Genomic DNA, 26,397 nt, shown 5'->3' on the forward strand with positions numbered 1-26,397 from the left:
GAGGAGACATGATAGAGGTGTACAAGATATTAAGAGGAATAGATAGAGTGGACAGCCAGTGCCTCTTCCCCAGGGCACCACTGCTCAGTACAAAAGGACATGGCTTTAAGGTAAGGGGTGGACAGTTCAAGGGGGATATTAGAGGAAGGTTTTTCACTCAGAGAGTGGTTGGTGTGTGGAATGCACTGCCTGAGTCAGTGGTGGAGGCAGATACACTAGTGAAGTTTAAGAGACTACTAGACAGGTATATGGAGGAATTTAAGGTGGGGGTTTATATGGGAGGCAGGGTTTAAGGGTCGGCACAACATTGTGAGCTGAAGGGCCTGTACTGGGCTGTACTATTATATGTTCTATAATCAAAAAAAAATTACAGATATCAAGCACACCAAGGGGTTGTATTTTCTCTGAGGTCATTTCGTCCCAGCGTAAAGCATGAGGAAGTGATTAGTTTGACAGGGAGAGGCTACTCCCGCTGGGGAGATAGGAACAAGGGCTGCAGTCCAAAGGTTAGAACCAGGCCTTTGCATAGAGGAAACTGGAAACGTTTCTACAATGAGAGACCAGCGGACATGTGAAACTCTCTTTCACACATGAAAACTGCTGCCCTAAGGAGCTGGTGATTTTAATTCAGAGATGGTTAGGTTTTTGGTTGAAGTGATGTGAATCAGATTTGAATAAGAAGATCGATCTGACACGATTGCATTGAATAGTTTTCTTTTATTACCTTGTTCCAGCCTTCCACAGGGTCATGTTAATGGAGCAAAGAAGTTCCATTAACCTAACCCCGAGTCCGAAAATGAGCCCTGTGTTCCAGAGGGCTAATCTTGAGACTCTGAACAAGCAGGAATGAGTTCAGGCCTTTAATTCAAAGTGATCACTACACCGTCCCGAATGTATCCACCCTCCTACACACTCAGATCACCCTGAATGTGCTCTGGTTAAAACACTAATTTCACATTAGTTCCCCTAAAGTAGGCAAAGGGATTCTAGTTGGGGAACATTTTAGCATAGTGGTTAGAACAACCATGGACATGGTCTCTCTCTTGGTCTCTCTCTGGCCATCCATCCCATAGGATGACGATGGTTCCTTTCAGTCAGTTAGTGGGGTGTGATATGTGTGTCCTGGAGTGGCTGTACAGGCACTAAGGACTGTACAGGCCGATCCTTGACAGGCACTAACATCGTCCGTCAGTTCCCTGAAGGCATGGAAGGCCGCATCAACTTGTGTGCTGAGTTGTCAGACCCATTTCCATCAGCAACTCTGGACATGGTAACGTTGTGGTTAGCATCACCACTTTACACGGTAATGTAATGGTCAGCGCAGTTTACAGCAGCATCTATAAGATCAGCATTTGATTTCTGTTACTGCCAATAGGGAGTTATGTTAATTCTCCCTGGGACAATCTGGGTTTCCTCCGGGTGTCCGGTATCCACCCCCTTTGCAAAGACGTACGTGTTAGGGTTGGTAAACCCTAGGGAAGCACGGTGGCACTTGCCGGCTGCCCCCGGCACAATCCTCGCACTGCGTTGGTCGTTGACGCAAAACGGCGCACTTCACTGTACGTTGTGACAAATAAAACTAATCTCTTCATCCCTCTTTGCTTTGGAATGAAGTCCAGCTTCCTATGGGCTAAAGGCCTAGATCTAAATCAGCATTGGTTTCAGTCCTCGTCCCGTTATGTTACAGCTGTTAGTGACCTGCCCCTGGGGAAACCCTGGTCCAGTGTGTTAAACCCCAGACCCCCTACCATATTGATCTTCCCTTTCTTTTCCAAGACGCTGGAGACGGCGATGGTGGTGAGCACGCAGGCAGCCAGTGAGGCGTACGTGTTGATGGCTGCGCGGTGTTGGCCGTCGCCATGGTTAGAAATCGCAGAGTTGAAGCTGGGCCAAAACATCCAGAGGTACAGGGTGCCTGAGGAAAGAGAGAAAACAACCCCCTGTAACTGAGTCTTTCACACCTGATGAAAGCTTAAAGATAGAGGAGAAGCACAGACAGGGCAGATAGAAACATTTTCCCCAAGGTGGACTTGCAAAGTGCTGGAGCGGGAGGTTTAAAGGGGACATGAGGGGTGCACTCTTTTACACTGGCAGACCTTTTGCCAGTGGCAGTGGTGGAAGCAGATATGACAGGGGTGTTTAAAGGTCTTTTAACTGGACAGCCGAACAGAGAAAATGGAGGAATCAAATGCAGGCAGAAGAGAGGGTATTTAATTTGGAATTATGTTCAACACAGTCATGATGGGGCGAAGGGCCTGTTTCTGTGCTGTACTCTACTACACTCAGTGACCACTTTATTAGGTTGTAGAGGTACCTGTGGCCACAGGAGTGGAAGCCAATATGGTGGCATTTTTACCACAGAACTGCTGCTCACTGGATGCTTTTTATTTATTGCACCATTCTCTGTAAACTTTAGAGACTTTAGAAACTTTAGGGAAAATCCCAGGAGATCAGCAGTTTCTGAGATACTCAAGTCACCCCATCTGGCACCAACAATCAATCCACACTCAAAGTCACTTAGATCACATTTCTTTCCCATTCTAGTGTTTGGTCTGAATAACAACTGAACCTCTTGGATAATGTCTGCATGCTTTAACGCATTGTGTCGCTGCCACATGATTGGCTGATTAGATATTTGCATTAACGAGCAGGTGTACAGGTGTACCTAATAAAGTGGCCACTAAGTGTATGTTCTTTTACCAAACCTGGCCACAGCATGCTCAGTGGTAAAATCTGCTGCTTCCTCCACCCACCTCTGCTTCAAACTCTTTCCAAAACCCAATTTAATTTATTTTCCACTACTGCACTTTTGCCGAATCTGCTGAACGCCCTCGGGCTGATGCACGCAACAGTCAGTACAGTTACACACCAAAAGTGCTCCTGAAACAGACTACAGGGAGTTAGGAAAGAAACTCGAGAAGCAGGACCACAAGAGTAGTAATCTCGGGATTACTTCCTGTGTCACGTGACAGTGAGAATAGAAATAGTGTGAGGTGGAGGATAAATGTGTGGCTGAGGGATTGGAGCAGGGGGCAGGGATTCAGATTTCTGGATCATTAGGACCTCTTTTGGGGCAGGTGTGACCTGTACAATAAGGATGGGTTGCACTTGAATCCCAGGGGAACCAATATCCTGGTGGGGAGGTTTGCTAAGGCTATTGGGGAGAGTTTAAACTAGAATCGTTGGGGGATGGGAACCAAACTGAAGAGACGGAGGAAGGGGCTGATGGCTCACAAGTAGAGAAAGCTTGTGGGCAGTGAGAGGGAAGATAGGCAGGTGATAGAGAAGGGACTGATGTTTTGAGATGTGTCTATTTTAATGTAAGAAGTATCATGAACAAAGCAGATAAGTTTAGAGTGTGGATCAGTACTCAGAGCTATGATGTTGTGGCCATTACAGAGATTTCGTTGGCTCAGGGACAGGAATGATAACTTCGAGTGCCAGGCTTTAGATGTTTCAGAAATGACAGGGAGGGAGGCAAAAGAGGTGGGGGCATGGCACTGCTGATCAGAGATAGTGTCACGGCTGCAAAAAAGGAGGAGGTCTTGGAAAGGTTGTCTACGGATTCTCTGTGGGTGGAAGTTAGAAACAGGACAGGGTCAATAACTCTACTGGGTGCTTTTTATAGACCACCCAATAGTAACAGGGACATCAAGAATCGGAAAAGGAGACAGATTCTGGAATGGTGCAATAATAACAGGGTTGGTGTGATGGGAGATTTTAATTTCCCCAATATTGATTGGCATCTCCCTAGAGCAACAGGTTTAGATGGGGTGGAGTTTGCTATGTGTGTTCAGGAAGGTTTCCTGACACAATATGTAGATAAGCCTACAAGAGGAGAGGCTGTACTTGATCTGGTATTGGGTAATGAACCTGGTCAGGTGTCAGGTCTCTCAGTGGAAGAGTATTTTGGAGATAGTGATCACAATTCTATCTCCTTTACCATAGCATTGGAGAGGGATTGGAGCAGACAAGTTAGGAAAACGTTTATTTGGAGTAAGGGGAAATATGAAGCTCTCAGGCAGGAAAATGGAAGCATAAATTGAGAGCAGATGTTCTTAGGGAAATGTACGGCAGAAATGTGGCAAATGTTCAGGGGATATTTGCATGGCATTCTGCACAGGTACATTCCAATGAGACAAGGAAAGGATGGTAGGATACAAGAACCATGGTTTACAAAAGCTATAGAAAATCTAGTCAAGAAGAAAAGCTTACGAAAGGTTCAGAGCAACTGCTGAACTAATAGGAAACAGCAGCTAGATATTAGACTCCCTCAATTAGAAAAGATGCCCCATAGGTATCCTGATATCATTGTGCTTGAGGAAGAATGAGTGCATTGCTGAGCTCACTAACAGAATGTATTGCTGTGATTTTGTATGTCAGAAACAATCTACGTCATTCTGTTGATGCATCAGGTAGGCTGTGCTCTGTATAAGCCGCCTTGCTGTAATGGAGGGGATGCCAGTGTTGACTTTTGATTCAGCATGGCATCTAAAACTTTGACAAACTTCTATAGATGTGTATTGGAGTATATTGCTTGGTTGTATCACAGTCCAGAATGGAAACATGAATGCCCTTGAGCCACAACAAGCAGTGGATATGGCCCAGTCCATCACAAGTTAGGCTCTCCCAAGCATTGAGCACATCTACATGAAACACTGTCACTGTAAAGCAGCATCCATCCTCGAAGACCCTCACTACACAGGACATGCTCTCTTCTCACTGCTGCCATCAGGAAGGAGGTACAGGAATCTCAGGACTCACACCACCAGGTTCAGGAACAGTTATTACCCCTCAACCATCAGGCTCTTGAACCAAAGGGGATAACTTCCCTTGGCCCATCATTGAAATGTTCCCACAACCAATGGCCTTACTTTTTTTTTTTAAATAATTTTTTTTATTGAATTCAAAAAATTCAAATTTACAAAAGGAAAAAAAATTATCAACCCTTCCCCCTCCCCTTAACCCCTCCCCCCTAACATATCCCTGTAGAAAGAGAAAAAAAAGAGAGAAGAAAAAAGAAAGAAAGAAAGAATGCCTGGATATCGGAAGATCCCCACATGCTCCACGGAGTTCGTAATAGCTTTAGTATATATATTTATTTCTTTCCCCAAATAACCAATAATTTTATCTTCGGAGCACCTATATATTTAATCCTATCTTTTGTAAATAAGGGCGCCAAATTTTCAGAAATATTTCATATTTATCTCTTAAATTATAAGTAATTTTTTCAAGTGGAATGCAGCTGAAAATTTCATTCTTCCAGCGATCTATACTTAAGTATGAATCTGATTTCCAAGTAACTGCAATAGCCTTTTTGGCTACTGCCAATGCAATTTTTATGAATTCTTTTTGATATTTATTCAGTTTGGATTTTGGTTTTATCCCTTCAATATTGCCTAGTAAAACTAATGTTGGATTATGTGGAAATTGTGTTCCAATAATTTGTTCCAATAAAACTCTTAAATTTGTGCAAAAAGGTTGAATTTTAAAACAAGACCAAGTAGAGTGTAAAAAAGTACTAATTTCTTGATTACATCAGAAACATTGATCAGATAAATGTGGGTTTAATTTATTTATTTTTTGTGGTGTACTATATAATTGATGTAAAAAATTACATTGCACTAATCTTAACCGGACATTTGTTGTATTTGTCATACTGTCAAGACATAGTCTTGACCAACTTGTTTCTTCAATTTTAATATTCAAATCACTTTCCCATTTTTGTCTTGACTTGTGAATTCCTTGTTTAATTGCCTGTTTTCGAATTAAACTATACATACAAGAAATAATTTTTTTAATTTTTCCTTTTTGAATTAAAGTTTCTATTTCATTAGGTTTCGGCATTAACATTGTTTGACCCAATTTATCTCTTAAATAAGCCCTTAATTGGAAATAACAAAAAAGAGTGTTGTTTGATATTTTGTATTTATTCTTTAATTGATCAAGTGACATTAATATACCTCCTTCAAAACAATCTCCTATATATCTAATCCCTTTTTGAAACCAATTGTATAAAAGTTGGTTATCCATTGTAAAAGGAATAAGTTTATTTTGAATTAAAGGTCTCTTTGCTAATAAAGGACTTACTTTAAAGGACTCATCATTTCATGCTCTTGATATTTATTGCTTATTATTATTATTATTATTATTGTATTTGCACTGCTTGTTGTTTTCTGCACATGGTTGGGTGGTCTTTCATTGATTCTGCTATGGTTATTATTCTATAGATGTATGGTGTATTCCCACAGGGGAATGAATCTCAGGGTTGTATATGTTCAAATTTACTTTGAACAGTAATGAATTGCTCTAACAGTGTGCTAATTGGCCACCATAAGTTGCCCCCCGTGTGGGTAAATGATAGAATATGGGAGAGTTGATTGGAATGTACGGAGAATGGAATGGAACTGGTAAAGAGTAAGTGTAGGTAGGTCCTTGATGGCTGGCATGGACTCAAAGGGCCAAAGGGCCTATTTCTGCGCTATATGACTCTGTAATTAGGCTGTTCACAGGCTGGTGTTGGAGTATTGCATTGGCCAGGCTCCGCATGAGAGTTTGGACACCACTAACAGAGTGGAGGAGATAGGGCCAACACAAACTTTGTTAAAGTCCCTGGCTTTGCTACAAAAGTGGCTCAGGTTCTACCAACGGGTGTGAAAACAACAGGGTGGGCAGCATAATGACAGCACCAGTGACCCAGGTTCAATTCTGCCGTTCTCTGTGAGGAGTTTGTGCATTCTCCCCATTACCGTGTGGGTTTCTTCTGGGCGTTCCAGATTGCCTGCACCTTCCAACGGTTAGGGTTAATGAGTTGTGGGCACGCTATGTTGATGCTGGAAGCATGACAACTCTTGCAGGCTGCCCCCAGCGCATCCTTGGACTGAACTCAGCAGGTCGGGCAGCATCTGTTGAAAGGAGCAGTCAACGGATGCTGCCCGACCTGCTGAGTTCCTCCAACTTGTTTGTACGTGTTGATTTGACCACAGCATCTGCAGTGTACTTTGTGTTAACATCCTTGGACTACATTGGTGTTTGCATGTTTCAATGTTTCTACATACTGTACAAGTGACAGATAAGCTAATCTTTAATTTTTGAAGCCGACATACACCCATGACGAATATGTAACGTTAGGCTCTCCTAATTCCAATTCCCATTTCCCATTCTGACATTTCAGTCTATGGCCTCCTCTCGTGCCACGATGAGGCCACCCTCAGGAGGAGGAACAACACCTTATTTTCCATCTGGGTAGCCTCTAACCTGATGGCATGAATAACGATTGTTCCTTCCGGTAAAACAATTCCTTCCCATTCCCCTCTTCTTCTATTTCCTACCTCTTCTCATCTGCCTATCACCTCCCTCTGGTGTCCCTCCTCCTCTCCTTCTTCCTATGGTCCCCTCTCCTCTCCTATCAGATGCCTTCCCCTCCAGCCCTTTACATTTCCTACCGACCTGGCTTCACCTATCACCCTCTAGCTATCCTCCTTGCCCTCCCCTACCTTTTCACCTGGCGCTTTCCCCCTTCCCTTCCGGTCCTGAAGAAGGGTCTCGGCCCGAAACACTGTTTATTCATTTCCGTGGATGCTGCCTGACCTGTTGAGTTCCTCCAGCATTTTGTGTGTGTGGCTTGGGATTTCCGGAATCTGCAGAATATCTTGTGTTTATCTCTTAACCAGCGATGTGCTGAACTGCTTAAGGTTAATGTTGTTCTGCAAACCTGTCAAATAACCTGACCCTATGTGCATGGTGCAGCTAGAGATCTTATTGCACCTAAATGAAGGTAGGAGGAATGATGCCAACTCCCTCTGCAAACTTCAAACTTTATAAATATCACTCTCAAGGATGTGGTGTCCACACCTCTGTTCAGATTCTGGATGGACGGTGGCCACAGAGTTAATGGATTCTTGGTTTTGGTAATAAAGGAGGGGACATTAAAATGGCAAATTATGAATGGTGTTGGCCAGAGGCTGGAGCGACAAGTATCTAACTGGCAACGAGTAGGTGCCAGACAGGATGTGGGGACAAGATTGGAGACTGGGATTTGGGAATGGGTGTTGGTGGAGATTTGGGATGGGAAGAAGAGAAATGAAGGAAGGGGATAGGCTTACCAGGTGGACATCCCGATTCAGTGCTGGTCAGGGAAGACCACGTTATCCTGGGATTGCACAATTCTGGTCACTCCCAAAACATTATGGTGCAAGTTGGCCAGAGCTTTAAACAAGCGAACAACGTCATCCTGAGTGCCCTGCCTGGAAAATTGTGGCAGGGCAAAAAGGGAACTCAGCCTGAAGTGGTCGCCCAAATTACAGGAATGTCAGGTAATAATCCAGAAGCGGTCATTGTTGCCTTTCCCTCTCGAAAGATCACTAAGTATTTTCTATAGTGTGGCACAGAAAAGGTGGTGCACGGTTGAAAATCTAGGCAAAGTTGACATCGTGGTCAGCACAGACATTGTGGGCTGAAGGGCCTGTTCCTCTGCTGTACTGTTCTATGCTCTATATGTTGTTTGAGCCTCTCAGTCTGAACCTTGAGTTCATTAACCAGGACGAAGTGCAAAACTTTAGACAGTGTTTCATTCTCCGTTATCTTCTCTGCTCTCCCACAGGTCGTAAATCAGTCGACTGCTGTTTCAACAACAATGAGCATATCCCCACATCTCACAGCAAGCAAGATTCCACCCAATATCCCAATGCACATCAACCAACTAGATTTGGAGAATGGAAGTCACCTGGTCTATGTGGAATCATTTCAGCTCTAGCTGAGAGGTTTTCTCTTCAAAACTAGAGATAACGAAGGTTCTCTTTTGGCAAGGATGAGTGAGGCAGATTTAATAGAAATTTAGGCTCCACTTAGCACCACAAATCATAAAAAAGTGCAGATGTCAGAAATCTAAAACAAAACAGAAGATGTTGGAAACACTCAGTAAGGTCTCCAACCTGAAATGTTGAGCCTGTTTCTCTTCCCATCGATTCAGCCTGACCTGTGGACTATTTCCAGCACTTTTGGTTCTTGCTGACACCACTGACGGCTCAAAACCATTCCCTGTCTGGGCCTGACACCTGGGACTCTATGCAACATACTGACTTTCAGAAGTTCATAAGTTTTCTGATGACTCTGCCATAGTTGGATGCATCAGCAAGGGAAATGAGGCGGAGTACAGGGCGACGGTGGGAAACTTTGTCACATGGTGTGAGCAGAATCATCTGCAGCTTAATGTGAAAAAGACTAAGGAGCTGGTGGTGGACCTGAGGAGGGCTAAGGCACCAGTGACCCCTGTTTCCATCCAAGGGGTCAGTGTGGACATGGTGGAGGATTACAAATACCTGGGGATATGAATTGACAATAAACTGGACTGGTCAAAGAACACTGAGGCTGTCTACAAGAAGGGTCAGAGCCGTCTCTACTTCCTGAGGAGACTGAGGTCCTTTAACATCTGCCGGACGATGCTGAGGATGTTCTACGAGGCTGTGGTGGCCAGTGCTATCATGTTTGCTGTTGTGTGCTGGGGCAGCAGGCTGAGGGTAGCAGACACCAACAGAATCAACAAACTTATTCGTAAGGCCAGTGATGTTGTGAGGGTGGAACTGGACTCTCTGACAATAGTGTCTGAAAAGAGGATGCGGTCCAAGTTGCATGCCATCTTGGACAATGTCTCCCATCCACTCCATAATGTACTGGTTAGGCACAGGAGTACATTCAGCCAGAGACTCATTCCACCGAGATGTAACACTGAGCGTCATAGGAAGTCATTCCTACCTGTGGCCATCAAACTTTACAACTCCTCCCTCGGAGTGTCAGACACCCTGAGCCAATAGACTGGTCCTGGACTTATTTCCACTTGGCATAATTTACTTATTATTATTTAATTATTTATGGTTTTATATTGCTATATTTCTACACTATTCTTGGTTGGTGTGACTGTACCGAAACTCAATTTCCCTCGGGATCAATAAAGTATGTCTGTCTGCCTGTCTGATTTTCCCTTCCTCCAAAGAACAAAAGGTTTCTAAGACTCAGTCAGCTGCAACCACTCTGTTGAATGGACTGTTGGTGGGGATTGGGGGAAGGGTTGGACAAAAGGGATCCTCCTGGAATTCTCAAAAACCAAAGAAATAAACCCTCACCAATCATGGAGAAGAGATCGGAATGGTAGACGGACTCGTTCTTGGTTTGGTCCAACTTCGCCCTGTACAGGATACGAGTGACAGCGAGTCCAAAATAGCCACCAAACATATGGATAACCATCGAGCCTCCAGCATCACGGGCCTTTGAGAGAAAAGTTTCTCAGTAAGTAACTTATTTAGTTCTTGAGAAGAACCCATTCCTTCCCACCTTTACCCCTGAGCTGTGCTCTGTCTGGCAATCCTGCTGAATGAAAAGATCCCCACCAGAAAGTTAAAACTTAGAACAGCTTGTACTGGAGCCTACCAGGGAGAAGGCAATTCTAGATTTAGTGTTGTGCAATGAACCGGATTTGATCAGGGACCTCAAGGTAAAGAAACCATTAGGAGGTAGTGACCATAATACAATATGTTTTAACTTACAATTTGAGAAGGAGAAGGGAAAATCGGATGTGTCAGTATTACAGTTGAACAAAGGGAACTGTGGAGCTATGAGGGAAGAACTGGCCAAAGTTCAATGGAACAATACCCTAGCAGGGAAGACAGTGGAACAACAATGGCAGGTATTTCTGAGAATAATGCAGAAGGTACAGGATCAGTTCATTCCAAAGAGGAAGAAAGATCCTAAGGGGAGTAAGGGGCTGACGAGGGAAGTAAAGGGCAGTATAAAAATAAAAGAGAAGTATAACATAGCAAAGATGAGCGGGAAACCGGAGGACTGGGAAGCTTTTAAAGAGCAACAGAAGATAACAAAAAAGGCAATACGCCAAGAAAAAATGAGGTACGAAGGTAAACTAGCCAAGAATATAAAGGAGGATAGTAAAAGCTTCTTTAGGTATGTGAATAGCAAAAAAATAGTTCAGACCAAAATTGGGCCATTGAAGACAGAAACGGGTGAATTTATTATGGGGAACAAGGAAATGGCAGACGAGTTGAACAGGTACTTTGGATCTGTCTTCAGTAGGGAAGACACAAACAATCTCCCAGATGTAATAGTGGCCAAAGGAACTAGGGTAAAGGATGAACTGAAGGAAATTTATATTAGGCAAGAAACGGTGTTGGATAGACTGTTGAGTCTGAAGGCTGATAAGTCTCCCGGACCTGATGGTCTGCATCCCAGGGTACTTAAAGAGGTGGCTCTAGAAATCGTGGACGCGTTGGTAATCATTTTCCAATGTTCTATAGATTCAGGAACAGTTCCTGCTGATTGGAGGGTGGTTAATATTGTCCCACTTTTCAAGAAAGGAGGGAGAGAGAAAACAGGGAATTATAGACTGGTTAGCCTGACGTCAGTGGTGGGAAAGATGCAGGAGTCAATTATAAAAGAGGAAATTATGACACATTTGGATAGCAGTAGAAGGATCAGTCCGAGTCAGCATGGATTTATGAAGGGAAAATCATGCTTGACTAATCTTCTGGAGTTTTTTGAGGATGTAACTATGAAAATGGACAAGGGAGAGCCAGTGGATGTAGTGTACCTGGACTTCCAGAAAGCTTTTGATAAAGTCCCACATAGGAGATTAATGGGCAAAATTAGGGCACATGGTATTGGGGGCAAAGTACTGACATGGATTGAAAATTGGCTGGCTGACAGGAAACAAAGAATAGCAATTAACGGGTCCCTTTCGGAATGGCAGGCTGTGACCAGTGGGGTACCGCAAGGTTCGGTGCTGGGACTGCAGCTGTTTACAATATACATTAATGATTTAGATGAAGGGATTAAAAGTAACATTAGCAAATTTGCTGATGACACAAAGCTGGGTGGTAGTGTGAAATGTCAGGAGGATGTTATGAGAATGCAGGGTGACTTGGACAGGTTGGGTGAGTGGGCAAATGTATGGCAGATGCAGTTTAATGTGGATAAATGTGAGGTTATCCACTTTGGTGGCAAGAACAGGAAGGCAGATTACTATCTAAATGGAGTCAAGTTAAGAAAAGGGGAAGTACAACGAGATCTAGGTGTTCTTGTACATCAGTCAATGAAAGCAAGCCTGCAGGTACAGCAGGCAGTGAAGAAAGCTAATGACATGCTGGCCTTTATAACAAGAGGAATTGAGTATAGGAGTAAAGTGGTCCTTCTGCAGCTGTACAGGGTCCTGGTGAGACCCCACCTGGAGTATTGTGTGCAGTTTTGGTCTCCAAATTTGAGGAAGGACATTCTTGCTATTGAGGGAGTGCAGCGTAGGTTCACAAGGTTAATTCCCGCAATGGCGGGACTGTCATATGTTGAAAGATTGGAGCGACTGGGCTTGTATACACTGGAATTTAGAAGGATGAGAGGGGACTGATTGAAACATATAAGATTATTAAGGGATTGGACACGCTGGAGGCTGGAAGCATGTTCCCGCTGATGGGTGAGTCCAGAACTAGAGGCCAGAGTTTAAGAATAAGGGGTAGGCCATTTAGAACAGAGATGCGAAAAACTTTTTCACCCAGAGAGTGGTGGATATGTGGAATGCTCTGCCGCAGAAGGTAGTGGAGGCCAAGTCTCTGGATGCATTCAAGAGAGAGTTGGATAGAGCTCTTATAGATAGCGGGGTCAAGGGATATGGGGAGAGGGCAGGAACGGGGTACTGATTGTGTATGATCAGCCATGATCACAGTGAATGGTGGTGGTGGCTAGAAGGGCCAAATGGCCTACTCCTGCAGCTACTGTCTATTGTCTATTAAAGCCCAGAAACAGACCCAGGTGAAGAGATCTTCGAGGAATGAATCTTGAAGGTTACTTCCCGCAGCCACAGAAGACATTGATGGGAGTGTGTGATCATTCAAGAGGTGGGAAGGAGCTGAATGGCTAGATGTGGATAGAAAGCTTAAAAGAAGAAATTGCTAGAAGCACTCATGTAGTGTTTTTGGGAAAAAGAAATTGTTAACATTTCAGGTCCAGGATCTTTCATCAGAACTTTGCACTTGGTGAAGGGTCTCTGACTTGAAACAGAAACTCTGTTTCTCTTTCCACAGCTGTTGCCTGAACTACAGAGTTTTTCTATCATTTCTGTCTTTATTTCAATCATCCAGTACCTGCAGCTTCTTTGTTTTGGAACGTAAGCACTGCGAGGGTATGAGATGAAATAGCGAGGCTAAAGCTGGAGATGAAAGGACTGACGGGTGAACGTGGAAACACAGCCAGATGTTGGAATTTTAAGAGCAACACACGAAAAGCTAGAGGAACTCAGCAGGTCAGGTCTAGTCCATGGAGGGAGAATAAACACTCGATGTTCTGAGCCAAGACCCTCCAGCAGATCTAAAACGGATGGGGCAAGAAGTCAGAATAAGATGGTGGAGGCGAGGGTGAGGAGCACAAACTGACCAGTGATAAGCGAAACCAGGTGAAGGGGTAAGAAGGGTGCCTGAGGGAGGGGGGGATGAAGTGAGAAAGTGAAGGGGGGGGCACGTTCATGAAGGGTCTCAGCTGTTATGCCGTTGGCCCCCTCCTTTGTGAAAATCGCAAGAACTCTAGTTAAGGGGGGTCAACTGACCCAAGAGAGAGAGACGTGCGGAAGACCACGTTCTCCCAAGAAGCAGAATAAAGGTGGCTTTGACTATTGTCTCATGGAGACCACGTGAAAAGCCCTCGGGCAAAGTGGGCTGGTTGAGAGAGAGATCGCATTACCTGCAACTTGATTGACACCTGCGATCCCGTGAAGAAGTATAAAGGCGGGTCTGAGGGGAGGACCCTCAGACGCACCCAGGAGACACGAGATCGATTCCCGTGGGAGCGGGACGCCATTTTGAAGGAAGCCACGTGCGTTAGATTCCGAATTTGAATCTGTGGCTAAAACCAACGAAAGACTGCTTTTAAATAACAACGGGGAAGTCTGTTCCCCTGATTCCAAGGATTTGCTCTGCCAAGACGACGGGCAAGTGTGCATCTTTTCTAAATCATCTCTTTCTCTCTACAACGTAAAAAACCCCAGCGGGTTCCCAGAAAGGAAAAAGCCTGCAAACTTCTGAGTGACTCTTTATACTTCCGTTGGACTCAGTATTACCCCCTAGACAACTGTAGAGCTTATTTCTGATTGATTATGGTTACACCGGTGTTTTAGATTGAGTTTTGACGACGTGTATGATCTGAATGTTTTGTATTAACCATACGTTTGTGCCCTTGTTGAATAAAACGTTTGAAAATAGTAGCATCCGACTCAGCTGATCCATCTATCTTTGCTGGTAAGTTACCTGGTTACGGGGTTTACGTAACAAGTGGGGTGCTCGTCCCGGATCTGAAACCAAACGGGAGGGTCAGTGAATCGGGCTGTAAGTCCAAACTTAAATCTGGTTACGCAGGTAGCCAGACGGGAAACCAGCAAAGATGGATGTGGAGGAATTTAGGAGAAACCCAACGGTAGAGGCGCTAAGGAAGGCTACAAAAGCAGACTTGGTAAATTTGGCGCAGGCATTAGACCTCACAGCGGTGAAGCCAGCAATGAAAAAGCAGGAAGTGCGAAGGGTCATACAACAGCATTACGTTGGGAAGAAGGTGTTTGCAGCTGAGGATTTGGAAAATATCCCCGAAAAGAGATTAGCGAGTGGGACAGATCAGGTAGAGTTGGAGAAAGCAAGGCTGGACCATGAGCTTAAAGTAAGCAGCTAGACGTAGAAGCAGCTGAGAAGGCTGCGGAGAGAGCTGAGAGGGAAAAAGATGCCGAGAGAGCTGAGAGGGAAAAAGATGCCGAGAGAGCCGCGAAGGAAAGGGCTGTGGAAAGAGAGCATGTGTTCAAACTAAAGGAATTAGAGATAGGACGGGATCGTGAGCTCCAGCTAAAGCAGCTAGAAATAGAAGCAGAAGAGAAAGAGAAACAAAGGAGCCATGAATTGGAGCTGAACAGGCGAAAGCAAGAGCGAAGAGATCAAGGGGAAGAGAGAGAGGAGGGGTTTGATGTTAGCCGGGCGTTGAGGTTGGTCCCCCCGTTCGAGGAGACGGATGTTGATAGTTATTTCTTGATTTTTGAGAAGATGGCAAGGAATCAAAAGTGGCCCAGAGGGCAGTGGGTGGCGTTGTTACAAAGTGTGTTACGAGGGAAGGCACAGCGGGTATATGCCGCGCTGCCCCCAGAAAGGGACGGAAATTATGCTCAAGTAAAGGAGGCCATTCTCCGAGGTTACGAGTTGGTACCTGAGGCGTATAGACAAAGGTTCCGAAATTTAAGAAGAGGGTGGAATCAAACATATACCGAGCTAGCCCATGAGAAGGGTGTGCTCTTGGACCGTTGGAGCACAGCTGAAAAGGTGGCCGAGAACTATGAGCGTCTCAGGGAGTTAGTGTTGATTGAGGAATTTAAAGGTTGCGTTCCGGAAGAGATCCGAATGTATTTAAATGAGAGGACGAATCAGTCCATCTCAGAGATGGCTAGGGTTGCAGATGAATATGCCCTAACCCACAAGACAAAGTTTTCCTCGCCAAAGAGTTACCCGAGAGACCGTCGGAATGGTAGGGAAAGTCCGCCGGCTGAGGCGGAGATCCCACCAGGAGCTAGCAGAAAAAGTGAGGATAACAGACAGGAAACCTGGAGATCTCCTGGTTTAACCTGTTTTAATTGTGGGAGGGTGGGTCATATCGCATCAAACTGCTTTGCTCCGAGAAAGGAGCCAGAGAGGGAGAGAGCAGCGACCCCTATCGGGCGTGCAGTGGTAATCAGGAAATGGACAAGAGGGCCCCAGGTAGATGGAGTACCGGAGGGGCGGGAGACATTTAGTTCCAAAGGAACCGTGTCTTTGAGGGAAGGGGACCCCCCCATCCCCGTACGAATTTTGAGAGACACGGGGGCGGAACTATCGTTAATTAGCCGTAATGTGTTAAAATTTCGCCCTCGCACGGGCGAGGTAGCCCTGAGAGGTATCGGGAACCAGACCGCGGTCGTGCCTTTGCATAGGGTCTTTCTCGATTGCGAGTTGGTGTCGGGACCTGTGGAGCTAGGAGTCCTGCCGGAGTTACCGGGGGAGGGTGTGGACCTCCTGTTGGGTAATGACCTCGCGGGTGGGAAGATGGGAACCGCCCTGATAGTTGAGGCCCCGCCCATGGAGTCCCCGAGCTATCGCGCATGCGTGGTCACTCGCAGCCTGTCGAGAGCGGCGGCTGGGACAGCGCGCAGTTTGAAATTGGCCCAGACGTTTTTACCGACCCTACACCATGAGGGTTCAGAGGGTGGTAAAACAGAAAGTAGTAAAGTAAAAGGGGGTAAGGGCGAGGAGATAGCTCCCCCCTTAGTGAAGAGAAAGGTCCCAGAGGTAGGAAATAAAGATGAGAAACGGATAAAGCTGTTAAAACGTCCAGAGTTGGACGTGGTTGATCTGTCTGGTTTGGCAGAATTGTTTGGAGAAGTTGAGAGTTCTAAAGATGTTCTCGATGGTCCCGAGAGTGAAATGAGGGCAGTCTTGGAGGAGAAGGGTATCCTTGCTGTGGAGAAGTCAGCTGACATGGCCGAGGAGGTTGTTTCAGCTCGCAGGGTTGCGCCTTCCCCAACAGGGGGCTGCCTGGAGAGTAACTGGAAGGAGGGGGGGGACGTTAGAATTTGAAAAAGGTACGGGTGTTGAAAGCCTGGAAGAGGCCAATGTCCCGTTTGAGTGTGTCCAAGATGGGGATGCACGTGGTGCTGAACCTAGTCACGGAACTCAAGGGAAAGGGGAATGTGTAGTTCCCAAATTGAATGAAGAAAATTTAAAGGCTGGACTGATATCAAAAGCAACAACCAGGCTACAGAGACAATGGCTTGGTACCACAAAACCTGTGAATCAATTACAGGTTGAGTTGGAAGGTAAATGGGCCCCACACGCTATTGTTATTCCAGAGTGTGGTGTGAAAAGGCAGAATTTGAAATGCTGTCTGAACAAAGCGGGATCGCTTGCGGATCTTAAAGTGGAAACTAATAGCATGACGGGTCCTGAAGAGAAAAACGACAAATTGCCTAAAATTAAGGAATTGGGTGGTCTAAGTTTGGAACACGCTGATAAAATAACTCCTATGAAAAGAGCGGGCGAAAGCCTATTTCGCCAGGGTGCCCAAGATCGCCACGAGGGAATTAACCGGAAAAGAGGCGAGGGTTAATGGGGACGCGATTTTTAAAATAGTAGAAGCCGGTTTTAAGGGATTTTGACAAAGTATGTGAATAATAAAGACAACACCCATGGAAGCTTGACTGTTAAGTTTGAAAGTAACATAAAAAAATTTGTATTTTGCAGGAACCTTTGTAGATGTATGTAAGCTAAGATCACACCTCCTTAGTTATGTTGCTGAAGAAAGCAAATAAATAAGGTGGTTATTGAGCTGAAGTTTGATGCTACCAGGCGTTAGTATGGCACATGAGGTTAAGGTATTAAAGAAAAGGGGCACTGTACTTGTTACCTGTTTAGATACTGACTTGAATGTATAACAGTAGTACTCTGTGAAGAGAAAAGCTTGTGTAGTATGTAGAAAAAAAAATCCTGTGTCAACCTGTTTTTAACTGCTGGTTAAAAACCCATTATGGGGGGAGGAGTTATGCCGTTGGCCCCCTCCTTTGTGAAAATCGCAAGAACTCTAGTTAAGGGGGGTCAACTGACCCAAGAGAGAGAGACCACGTTCTCTCAAGAAGCAGAATAAAGGTGACTTTGACTATTGTCTCATGGAGACCACGTGAAAAGCCCTCGGGCAAAGTGGGCTGGTTGAGAGAGAGATCGCATTACCTGCAACTTGATTGACACCTGCGATCCTGTGAAGAAGTATAAAGGCGGGTCTGAGGGGAGGACCCTCAGACGCACCCAGGAGACACGAGATCGATTCCCGTGGGAGCGGGACGCCATTTTGAAGGAAGCCACGTGCGTTAGATTCCGAATTTGAATCTGTGGCTAAAACCAACGAAAGACTGCTTTTAAATAACAACGGGGAAGTCTGTTCCCCTGATTCCAAGGATTTGCTCTGCCAAGACGACGGGCAAGTGTGCATCTTTTCTAAATCATCTCTTTCTCTCTACAACGTAAAAAACCCCAGCGGGTTCCCAGAAAGGAAAAAGCCTGCAAACTTCTGAGTGACTCTTTATACTTCCGTTGGACTCAGTATTACCCCCTAGACAACTGTAGAGCTTATTTCTGATTGATTATGGTTACACCGGTGTTTTAGATTGAGTTTTGACGACGTGTATGATCTGAATGTTTTGTATTAACCATACGTTTGTGCCCTTGTTGAATAAAACGTTTGAAAATAGTAGCATCCGACTCAGCTGATCCATCTATCTTTGCTGGTAAGTTACCTGGTTACGGGGTTTACGTAACAAGTGGGGTGCTCGTCCCGGATCTGAAACCAAACGGGAGGGTCAGTGAATCGGGCTGTAAGTCCAAACTTAAATCTGGTTACGCAGGTAGCCAGACGGGAAACCAGCAAAGATGGATGTGGAGGAATTTAGGAGAAACCCAACAGTAGAGGCGCTAAGGAAGGCTACAAAATCAGACTTGGTAAATTTGGTGCAGGCATTAGACCTCACAGCAGTGAAGCCAGCAATGAAAAAGCAGGAAGTGCGAAGGGTCATACACCAGCATTACGTTGGGAAGAAGGTGTTTGCAGCTGAGGATTTGGAAAATATCCCCGAAAAGAGATTAGCGAGTGGGACAGATCAGGTAGAGTTGGAGAAAGCAAGGCTGGACCATGAGCTTAAAGTAAAGCAGCTAGACGTAGAAGCAGCTGAGAAGGCTGCGGAGAGAGCTGAGAGGGAAAAAGATGCCAAGAGAGCTGAGAGGGAAAAAGATGCCGAGAGAGCCGCGAAGGAAAGGGCTGTGGAAAGAGAGCATGTGTTCAAACTAAAGGAATTAGAGATAGGACGGGATCGTGAGCTCCAGCTAAAGCAGCTAGAAATAGAAGCAGAAGAGAAAGAGAAACAAAGGAGCCATGAATTGGAGCTGAACAGGCGAAAGCAAGAGCGAAGAGATCAAGGGGAAGAGAGAGAGGAGGGGTTTGATGTTAGCCGGGCGTTGAGGTTGGTCCCCCCGTTCGAGGAGACGGATGTTGATAGTTATTTCTTGATTTTTGAGAAGGTGGCAAGGAATCAAAAGTGGCCCAGAGGGCAGTGGGTGGCGTTGTTACAAAGTGTGTTACGAGGGAAGGCACAGCGGGTATATGCCGCGCTGCCCCCAGAAAGGGACGGAAATTATGCTCAAGTAAAGGAGGCCATTCTCCGAGGTTACGAGTTGGTACCTGAGGCGTATAGACAAAGGTTCCGAAATTTTAGAAGAGGGTGGAATCAAACATATACCGAGCTAGCCCATGAGAAGGGTGTGCTCTTGGACCGTTGGAGCACAGCTGAAAAGGTGGCCGAGAACTATGAGCGTCTCAGGGAGTTAGTGTTGATTGAGGAATTTAAAGGTTGCGTTCCGGAAGAGATCCGAATGTATTTAAATGAGAGGACGAATCAGTCCATCTCAGAGATGGCTAGGGTTGCAGATGAATATGCCCTAACCCACAAGACAAAGTTTTCCTCGCCAAAGAGTTACCCGAGAGACCGTCGGAATGGTAGGGAAAGTCCGCCGGCTGAGGCGGAGATCCCGCCAGGAGCTAGCAGAAAAAGTGAGGATAACAGACAGGAAACCTGGAGATCTCCTGGTTTAACCTGTTTTAATTGTGGGAGGGTGGGTCATATCGCATCAAACTGCTTTGCTCCGAGAAAGGAGCCAGAGAGGGAGAGAGCAGCGACCCCTATCGGGCGTGCAGTGGTAATCAGGAAATGGACAAGAGGGCCCCAGGTAGATGGAGTACCGGAGGGGCGGGAGACATTTAGTTCCGAAGGAACCGTGTCTTTGAGGGAAGGGGACCCCCCCATCCCCGTACGAATTTGGAGAGACACGGGGGCGGAACTATCGTTAATTAGCCGTAATGTGTTAAAATTCGGCCCTCGCACGGGCGAGGTAGCCCTGAGAGGTATCGGGAACCAGACCGCGGTCGTGCCTTTGCATAGGGTCTTTCTCGATTGCGAGTTGGTGTCGGGACCTGTGGAGCTAGGAGTCCTGCCGGAGTTACCGGGGGAGGGCGTGGACCTCCTGTTGGGTAATGACCTCACGGGTGGGAAGAGGGGAACCGCCCTGATAGTTGAGGCCCCGCCCATGGAGTCCCCGAGCTATCGCGCATGCGCGGTCACTCGCAGCCTGTCGAGAGCGGCGGCTGGGACAGCGCGCAGTTTGAAATTGGCCCAGACGTTTTTACCGACCCTACACCACGAGGGTTCAGAGGGTGGTAAAACAGAAAGTAGTAAAGTAAAAGGGGGTAAGGGCGAGGAGATAGCTCCCCCCTTAGTGAAGAGAAAGGTCCTAGAGGTAGGAAATAAAGATGAGAAACGGATAAAGCTGTTAAAACCTCCAGAGTTGGACGTGGTTGATCTGTCTGGTTTGGCAGAATTGTTTGGAGAAGTTGAGAGTTCTAAAGATGTTCTCGATGGTCCCGAGAGTGAAATGAGGGCAGTCTTGGAGGAGAAGGGTATCCTTGCTGTGGAGAAGTCAGCTGACATGGCCGAGGAGGTTGTTTCAGCTCGCAGGGTTGCGCCTTCCCCAACAGGGGGCTGCCTGGAGAGTAACTGGAAGGAGGGGGGGACGTTAGAATTTGAAAAAGGTACGGGTGTTGAAAGCCTGGAAGAGGCCAATGTCCCGTTTGAGTGTGTCCAAGATGGGGATGCACGTGGTGCTGAACCTAGTCACGGAACTCAAGGGAAAGGGGAATGTGTAGTTCCCAAATTGAATGAAGAAAATTTAAAGGCTGGACTGATATCAAAAGCAACAACCAGGCTACAGAGACAATGGCTTGGTACCACAAAACCTGTGAATCAATTACAGGTTGAGTTGGAAGGTAAATGGGCCCCACACGCTATTGTTATTCCAGAGTGTGGTGTGAAAAGGCAGAATTTGAAATGCTGTCTGAACAAAGCGAGATCGCTTGCGGATCTTAAAGTGGAAACTAATAGCATGACGGGTCCTGAAGAGAAAAACGACAAATTGCCTAAAATTAAGGAATTGGGTGGTCTAAGTTTGGAACACGCTGATAAAATAACTCCTATGAAAGGAGCGGGCGAAAGCCTATTTCGCCAGGGTGCCCAAGATCGCCACGAGGGAATTAACCGGAAAAGAGGCGAGGGTTAATGGGGACGCGATTTTTAAAATAGCAGAAGCCGGTTTTAAGGGATTTTGACAAAGTATGTGAATAATAAAGACAACACCCATGGAAGCTTGACTGTTAAGTTTGAAAGTAACATAAAAAAATTTGTATTTTGCAGGAACCTTTGTAGATGTATGTAAGCTAAGATCACACCTCCTTAGTTATGTTGCTGAAGAAAGCAAATAAATAAGGTGGTTATTGAGCTGAAGTTTGATGCTACCAGGCGTTAGTATGGCACATGAGGTTAAGGTATTAAAGAAAAGGGGCACTGTACTTGTTACCTGTTTAGATACTGACTTGAATGTATAACAGTAGTACTCTGTGAAGAGAAAAGCTTGTGTAGTATGTAGAAAAAAAAATCCTGTGTCAACCTGTTTTTAACTGCTGGTTAAAAACCCATTATGGGGGGAGGAGTTATGCCGTTGGCCCCCTCCTTTGTGAAAATCGCAAGAACTCTAGTTAAGGGGGGTCAACTGACCCAAGAGAGAGAGACGTGCGGAAGACCACGTTCTTCCAAGAAGCAGAATAAAGGTGACTTTGACTATTGTCTCATGGAGACCACGTGAAAAGCCCTCGGGCAAAGTGGGCTGGTTGAGAGAGAGATCGCATTACCTGCAACTTGATTGACACCTGCGATCCTGTGAAGAAGTATAAAGGCGGGTCTGAGGGGAGGACCCTCAGACGCACCCAGGAGACACGAGATCGATTCCCGTGGGAGCGGGACGCCATTTTGAAGGAAGCCACGTGCGTTAGATTCCGAATTTGAATCTGTGGCTGAAACCAACGAAAGACTGCTTTTAAATAACAACGGGGAAGTCTGTTCCCCTGATTCCAAGGATTTGCTCTGCCAAGACGGCGGGCAAGTGTGCATCTTTTCTAAATCATCTCTTTCTCTCTACAACGTAAAAAACCCCAGCGGGTTCCCAGAAAGGAAAAAGCCTGCAAACTTCTGAGTGACTCTTTATACTTCCGTTGGACTCAGTATTACCCCCTAGACAACTGTAGAGCTTATTTCTGATTGATTATGGTTACACCGGTGTTTTAGATTGAGTTTTGACGACGTGTATGATCTGAATGTTTTGTATTAACCATACGTTTGTGCCCTTGTTGAATAAAACGTTTGAAAATAGTAGCATCCGACTCAGCTGATCCATCTATCTTTGCTGGTAAGTTACCTGGTTACGGGGTTTACGTAACACAGCCCAAAACTTCAACTCTTCATTCCCCCTCCATAGGTGCCTCCTGACCTGCTGAGCACCTCCAGCATTTTGGGTGTTGCTCTGGATTTCCGGCATCTGCAGAATCCCTTGCGCCTCAAGTTTAAGGCGGTACCACTAAGGAACAGGGAGGCGAACAGCAGAGTGAGACAAAAGGCTCATTCAGGGAGAAGCACTGTGGCAGAGGAAGGCCACGTTAAAGAGGAATTTGAGAGGAGGCCATTTGTGTTGACTTTGATGTTCATCCTTGAGGTTGGTTTAAGGAAACGGGTCATTTGAGCAGTGGTTAGCAAAGTGCTATTGATGTGCCAACAATGTGGGTTTAATTCCTCTTGCTGTCTGTGAGGATTTTGTACATTTTCCATGTGACTGCATGGGCTTGATCCAGTTTCTTCTCACGTTCTAAGGACATATAGGTTAGTAGATTAATTGGGCACAGTGGTGTAACTGGGTGGAATGGACTCACTGAGTCAGAAGGGCTTGTTACTATGCTGTATCTCTAAACAAATTAAACACACCCTTTGGGAAAGAGAAACTGTTGTGCTGGCAAAGTGAACGATTGTGTAGGGAAGTGTCCTAGACAACCTCTTCCTTGGTGAGAAGTCCTCAGGGTCGGTTAACCAATGTTAAAAATTAGCTGCCATGGATATCAGAGAGAATCTATTCACCCAAAAGTTAAGGAGCTTGTTTGATGAATCCACAGGGAGGGATGTGAAGCGGACAATATAAATACGTATCATAAAATGAGATCAGTTTCTGAGGAGACTAAAAGAAAGATTCAGGATTGCCGGTCCTCATGAATGTTAATGGCTCCTTAATTTCATGCCCCTTGATCAAACCCCATTTTACAGTAAGAGTACGGTAAAGATTAGCCACTGAAAAGGAATGATGGACAACTCACCCCGAGAAGGCTTAGTATGATGTATTCATTGACTGCATAGAGCGTCACTTCAAACAACGCCATGACCAGCAACTGCACTGGACTAACTTTTCCAAGAACGGCTCCAAATGAGATCAGCACCGAAGCAGCACAGAAATCGGCATTTATCAGACTGGGAATAGAGGAATCACAACAAAATAGTGGGATCAAATAACAGTTGATATTAAATCCTGTAGTGGTTGTGACAGAGGTATCGATAAGACCATAAGACCATAAAACATAGGAGCAGAATTAGGCCATTCAGCCCATCGAGTCTGTGCCACCATTCTCTAATGGCTGATCCCAGATTCCACTCAACCCCATACACCTGCCTTCTCGCCATAACCTTTGAAGCTCTGACCAATCAGGAAACTACCGATTTTCGCTTTAAATATACCCGCAGGTCTTGGCCTCCACAACTGTCTGGCAGAATGTTCCACAGATTCACTACTCTCTGGCTTAAAAACATTCCTCCTTACCTCTGTTCTAAAGGGGCGCCCCTCAATTTTGTGGCTGTGCATCTAGTTCTGGATACACCCACCATAGGAAACGTTCACCTTATCTCGTCCTTTCAACATTTGGTAGGTCTCAGTGAGATTCCCACCGCATTCTTCTAAATTCAGGCCTAAAGCTGCCAAACGCTCCTCTTATGTCAACCCCTTCATCCCCGGAATCGTCCTCTGGACTCTCTCCAATGACAACACACCCTCTCTGAGATATGGATCCTAAAACTGTTGACAATACTCTAAGTGCAGACTGACTAGTGACTTATAAACACTCAGCATTATCTCCTTGCTTTTATATTCTATTCCTCTTAAAATGAATGCCAACATGACATATGTTTTCTTTACCACAGTAAATTAACCTTCTGGGATTCTTGCATGATGACTTTTTGCACCTCTGATGTTTAATTTTTTTCCACATTTAGATAAGTCTGCCCTTTTGTTCCTTTTACAAAATACATTATCATACATTTCCCAACACTGTATTCCATCTGCACATTTTTGCTCATTCTTCCAATTTGCCTAAGTCCTGCTGCAATCAAATTGCTTCCTCAACTTCCTACCCCTCCACCTATCTTTGTATCAACAGCAAAGTTTGCCGCAAAGCCATCAATTCCATTATCTAAATAATGTGAAAAGTAGCAGTCCCAATACTGACTCCTGAGGAACACCACTAGTCACTGCCAGCCAACCAGAAAAGGCCCCTATTATTCCCACTCACTGCCTCCTGCCTGTCAGCCAATCCTCTATCCATGCCAGTAACTTTCCTGTAATGCCATAGGATTTTATCGTGTTAAGCAGCCTCATGTCTGGCACTGTATCAAATGCCTTCTGAAAATCCAAGTAAAGGGCATCCACTGCCTCTCCTTTGCCATCATGTTTGTTACTTCCTTGAAGAACTCTAACAGATTTGTCAGGCAAGATTTCTCTTTACAGTATCCATGCTGACTGTCGTAATCTATCATTAGTCTCCAACTACCTCTAAACCTCATCCTTAATAACGGACTCCAATATTTCCCAAACACTGACATTAGGCGAATGGGTGTATAATTTCCTTTTTTGGTTGCCTTCCTCCCTTAAAGAGTGGAGTGACATTTATAACTTTCTAATCCTCTGGCACCATGTCAGAATCAAGTGATTCACGAAAGATCATAACCAATGCATCTGTTTTCTCTGCAGCAGCCTCTTTCAGAACTCTGGGATGTAGTCCATCTGGTCCAGACGACTCCTCCACCTTTAGACCTTTCAGTTTGTTAGCATTTTTCCTTTGTAATAGCAATGGTACTCACTCCTGCTCCCTGACACTCACAGACCTCTGACACACTGTCTGTCACTACGTAACCAATTACCACAATTCATATTTTCCAAGTTGTAGATATCCTTGTCCTGCAGATTACTGAGCCAGTTATGAAAAATGCTTACTATTGCATTCAAGATTCAAGTTTATTTATCAGGTGTACAACAAAACCTACAGTGAAATGTATCCTTTACATTAATAACCAACTCACCCTGGCTATAGTGCTCACTGATATCTTTAACCTCTCACTTTGGCAGTCTGAGCTACCCGCCAGCTTCAAGCAGGCTTCAATGACAGGCAGTCCCCGAGTTACGAACTTCTGACTTACGAACAACTCATACTTACGAACAGAGGGAGGAGAGCACCGTCCGCCATTTTAAGTCGGATCACGACGCCGTTCGCCATTTTAAGTCGTTACTGTTAACACTGTGAGTGTGTAACTTTGTATTTGGCTTAAATATTTCTTAGCAAGGTTCACCCTGACCACCCCTCCCCCCTTTTCCAGTCAGCACCGCCCCTACTTGTCCCATTTAACCTGGCTCAGTGCGGGTAGACTTTAGGACCCAGGGGAAGCAGAGGACCTGCTACCCGCGGCTGCTGTTGAATCTGCAGTTTTCTGTTCTGTTGACAGAAAACGATCACGATTGAAAATAAAGTGCATACAATAAAGCGATCAGAAAGAGGTGAAACGCCATCAGTCATTGGAAAAGCGTTAGGCTACAGTCAGTCAACGATCGGAACAATTTTAAAGCATACTGGTAAAGGATAAAGTGAGAATAATGGAGCATGTGAAAGGCCCTGCCCCGATGAAAACTACAATTATTACTAAGTAACCTGGTGGTTTAAATATTGAAATACTTACGTTTCTTAAGTGTTTTATATGCATAGAAAGGTAAAATATACACTATATAGTAAGACAAACGTTTGACTAACTGACGCTAAATAATACCTGATGTACCTGTTCCGACTTAGGTACAAATCCGACTTAAAGACGGACTCAGGAACAGAACTCGTTCGTAACCCGGGGACTGCCTATATACCTGAGAAGAATGTGGTAACCTGCCTCAATGACGATCATCCAGTAGCACTTACATCCACGGTGATGAACTGTTTTGAGAGGTTGCTGATGAAACGTATCAACCCCTGCCTGAGAAGGCTAATGGAATCTCAGTGAAGAAGGCTAATGGAATGTTGGCCTTTGTTACAAAGGGAATTGAGTACAAGAGCAAGAAAATCCTT

The 26,397-nt window shown here is 45.3% G+C and overlaps 1 protein-coding gene across 1 annotated transcript in view; it reads right to left on the reverse strand.

Moving 5' to 3' along the window:
- The window catches only part of rhcgb (Rh family, C glycoprotein b), a 47,442-nt gene that overhangs the window by 13,965 nt on the left and 7,080 nt on the right, over positions 1-26,397 (reverse strand). The window contains exons 3-5 of the mRNA XM_073033243.1: positions 23,341-23,491; positions 10,122-10,263; positions 1,749-1,915 (exon numbers count right to left, since the gene is read on the reverse strand). Of these exons, the coding sequence (XP_072889344.1) occupies positions 1,749-1,915; positions 10,122-10,263; positions 23,341-23,491 (460 nt within the window). The remainder of the gene's footprint in view (positions 1-1,748; positions 1,916-10,121; positions 10,264-23,340; positions 23,492-26,397) is intronic.

The sequence above is a fragment of the Hemitrygon akajei genome, chromosome 30, assembly GCF_048418815.1.
Source record: "Hemitrygon akajei chromosome 30, sHemAka1.3, whole genome shotgun sequence".
Classification (NCBI taxonomy): domain Eukaryota; kingdom Metazoa; phylum Chordata; class Chondrichthyes; order Myliobatiformes; family Dasyatidae; genus Hemitrygon; species Hemitrygon akajei.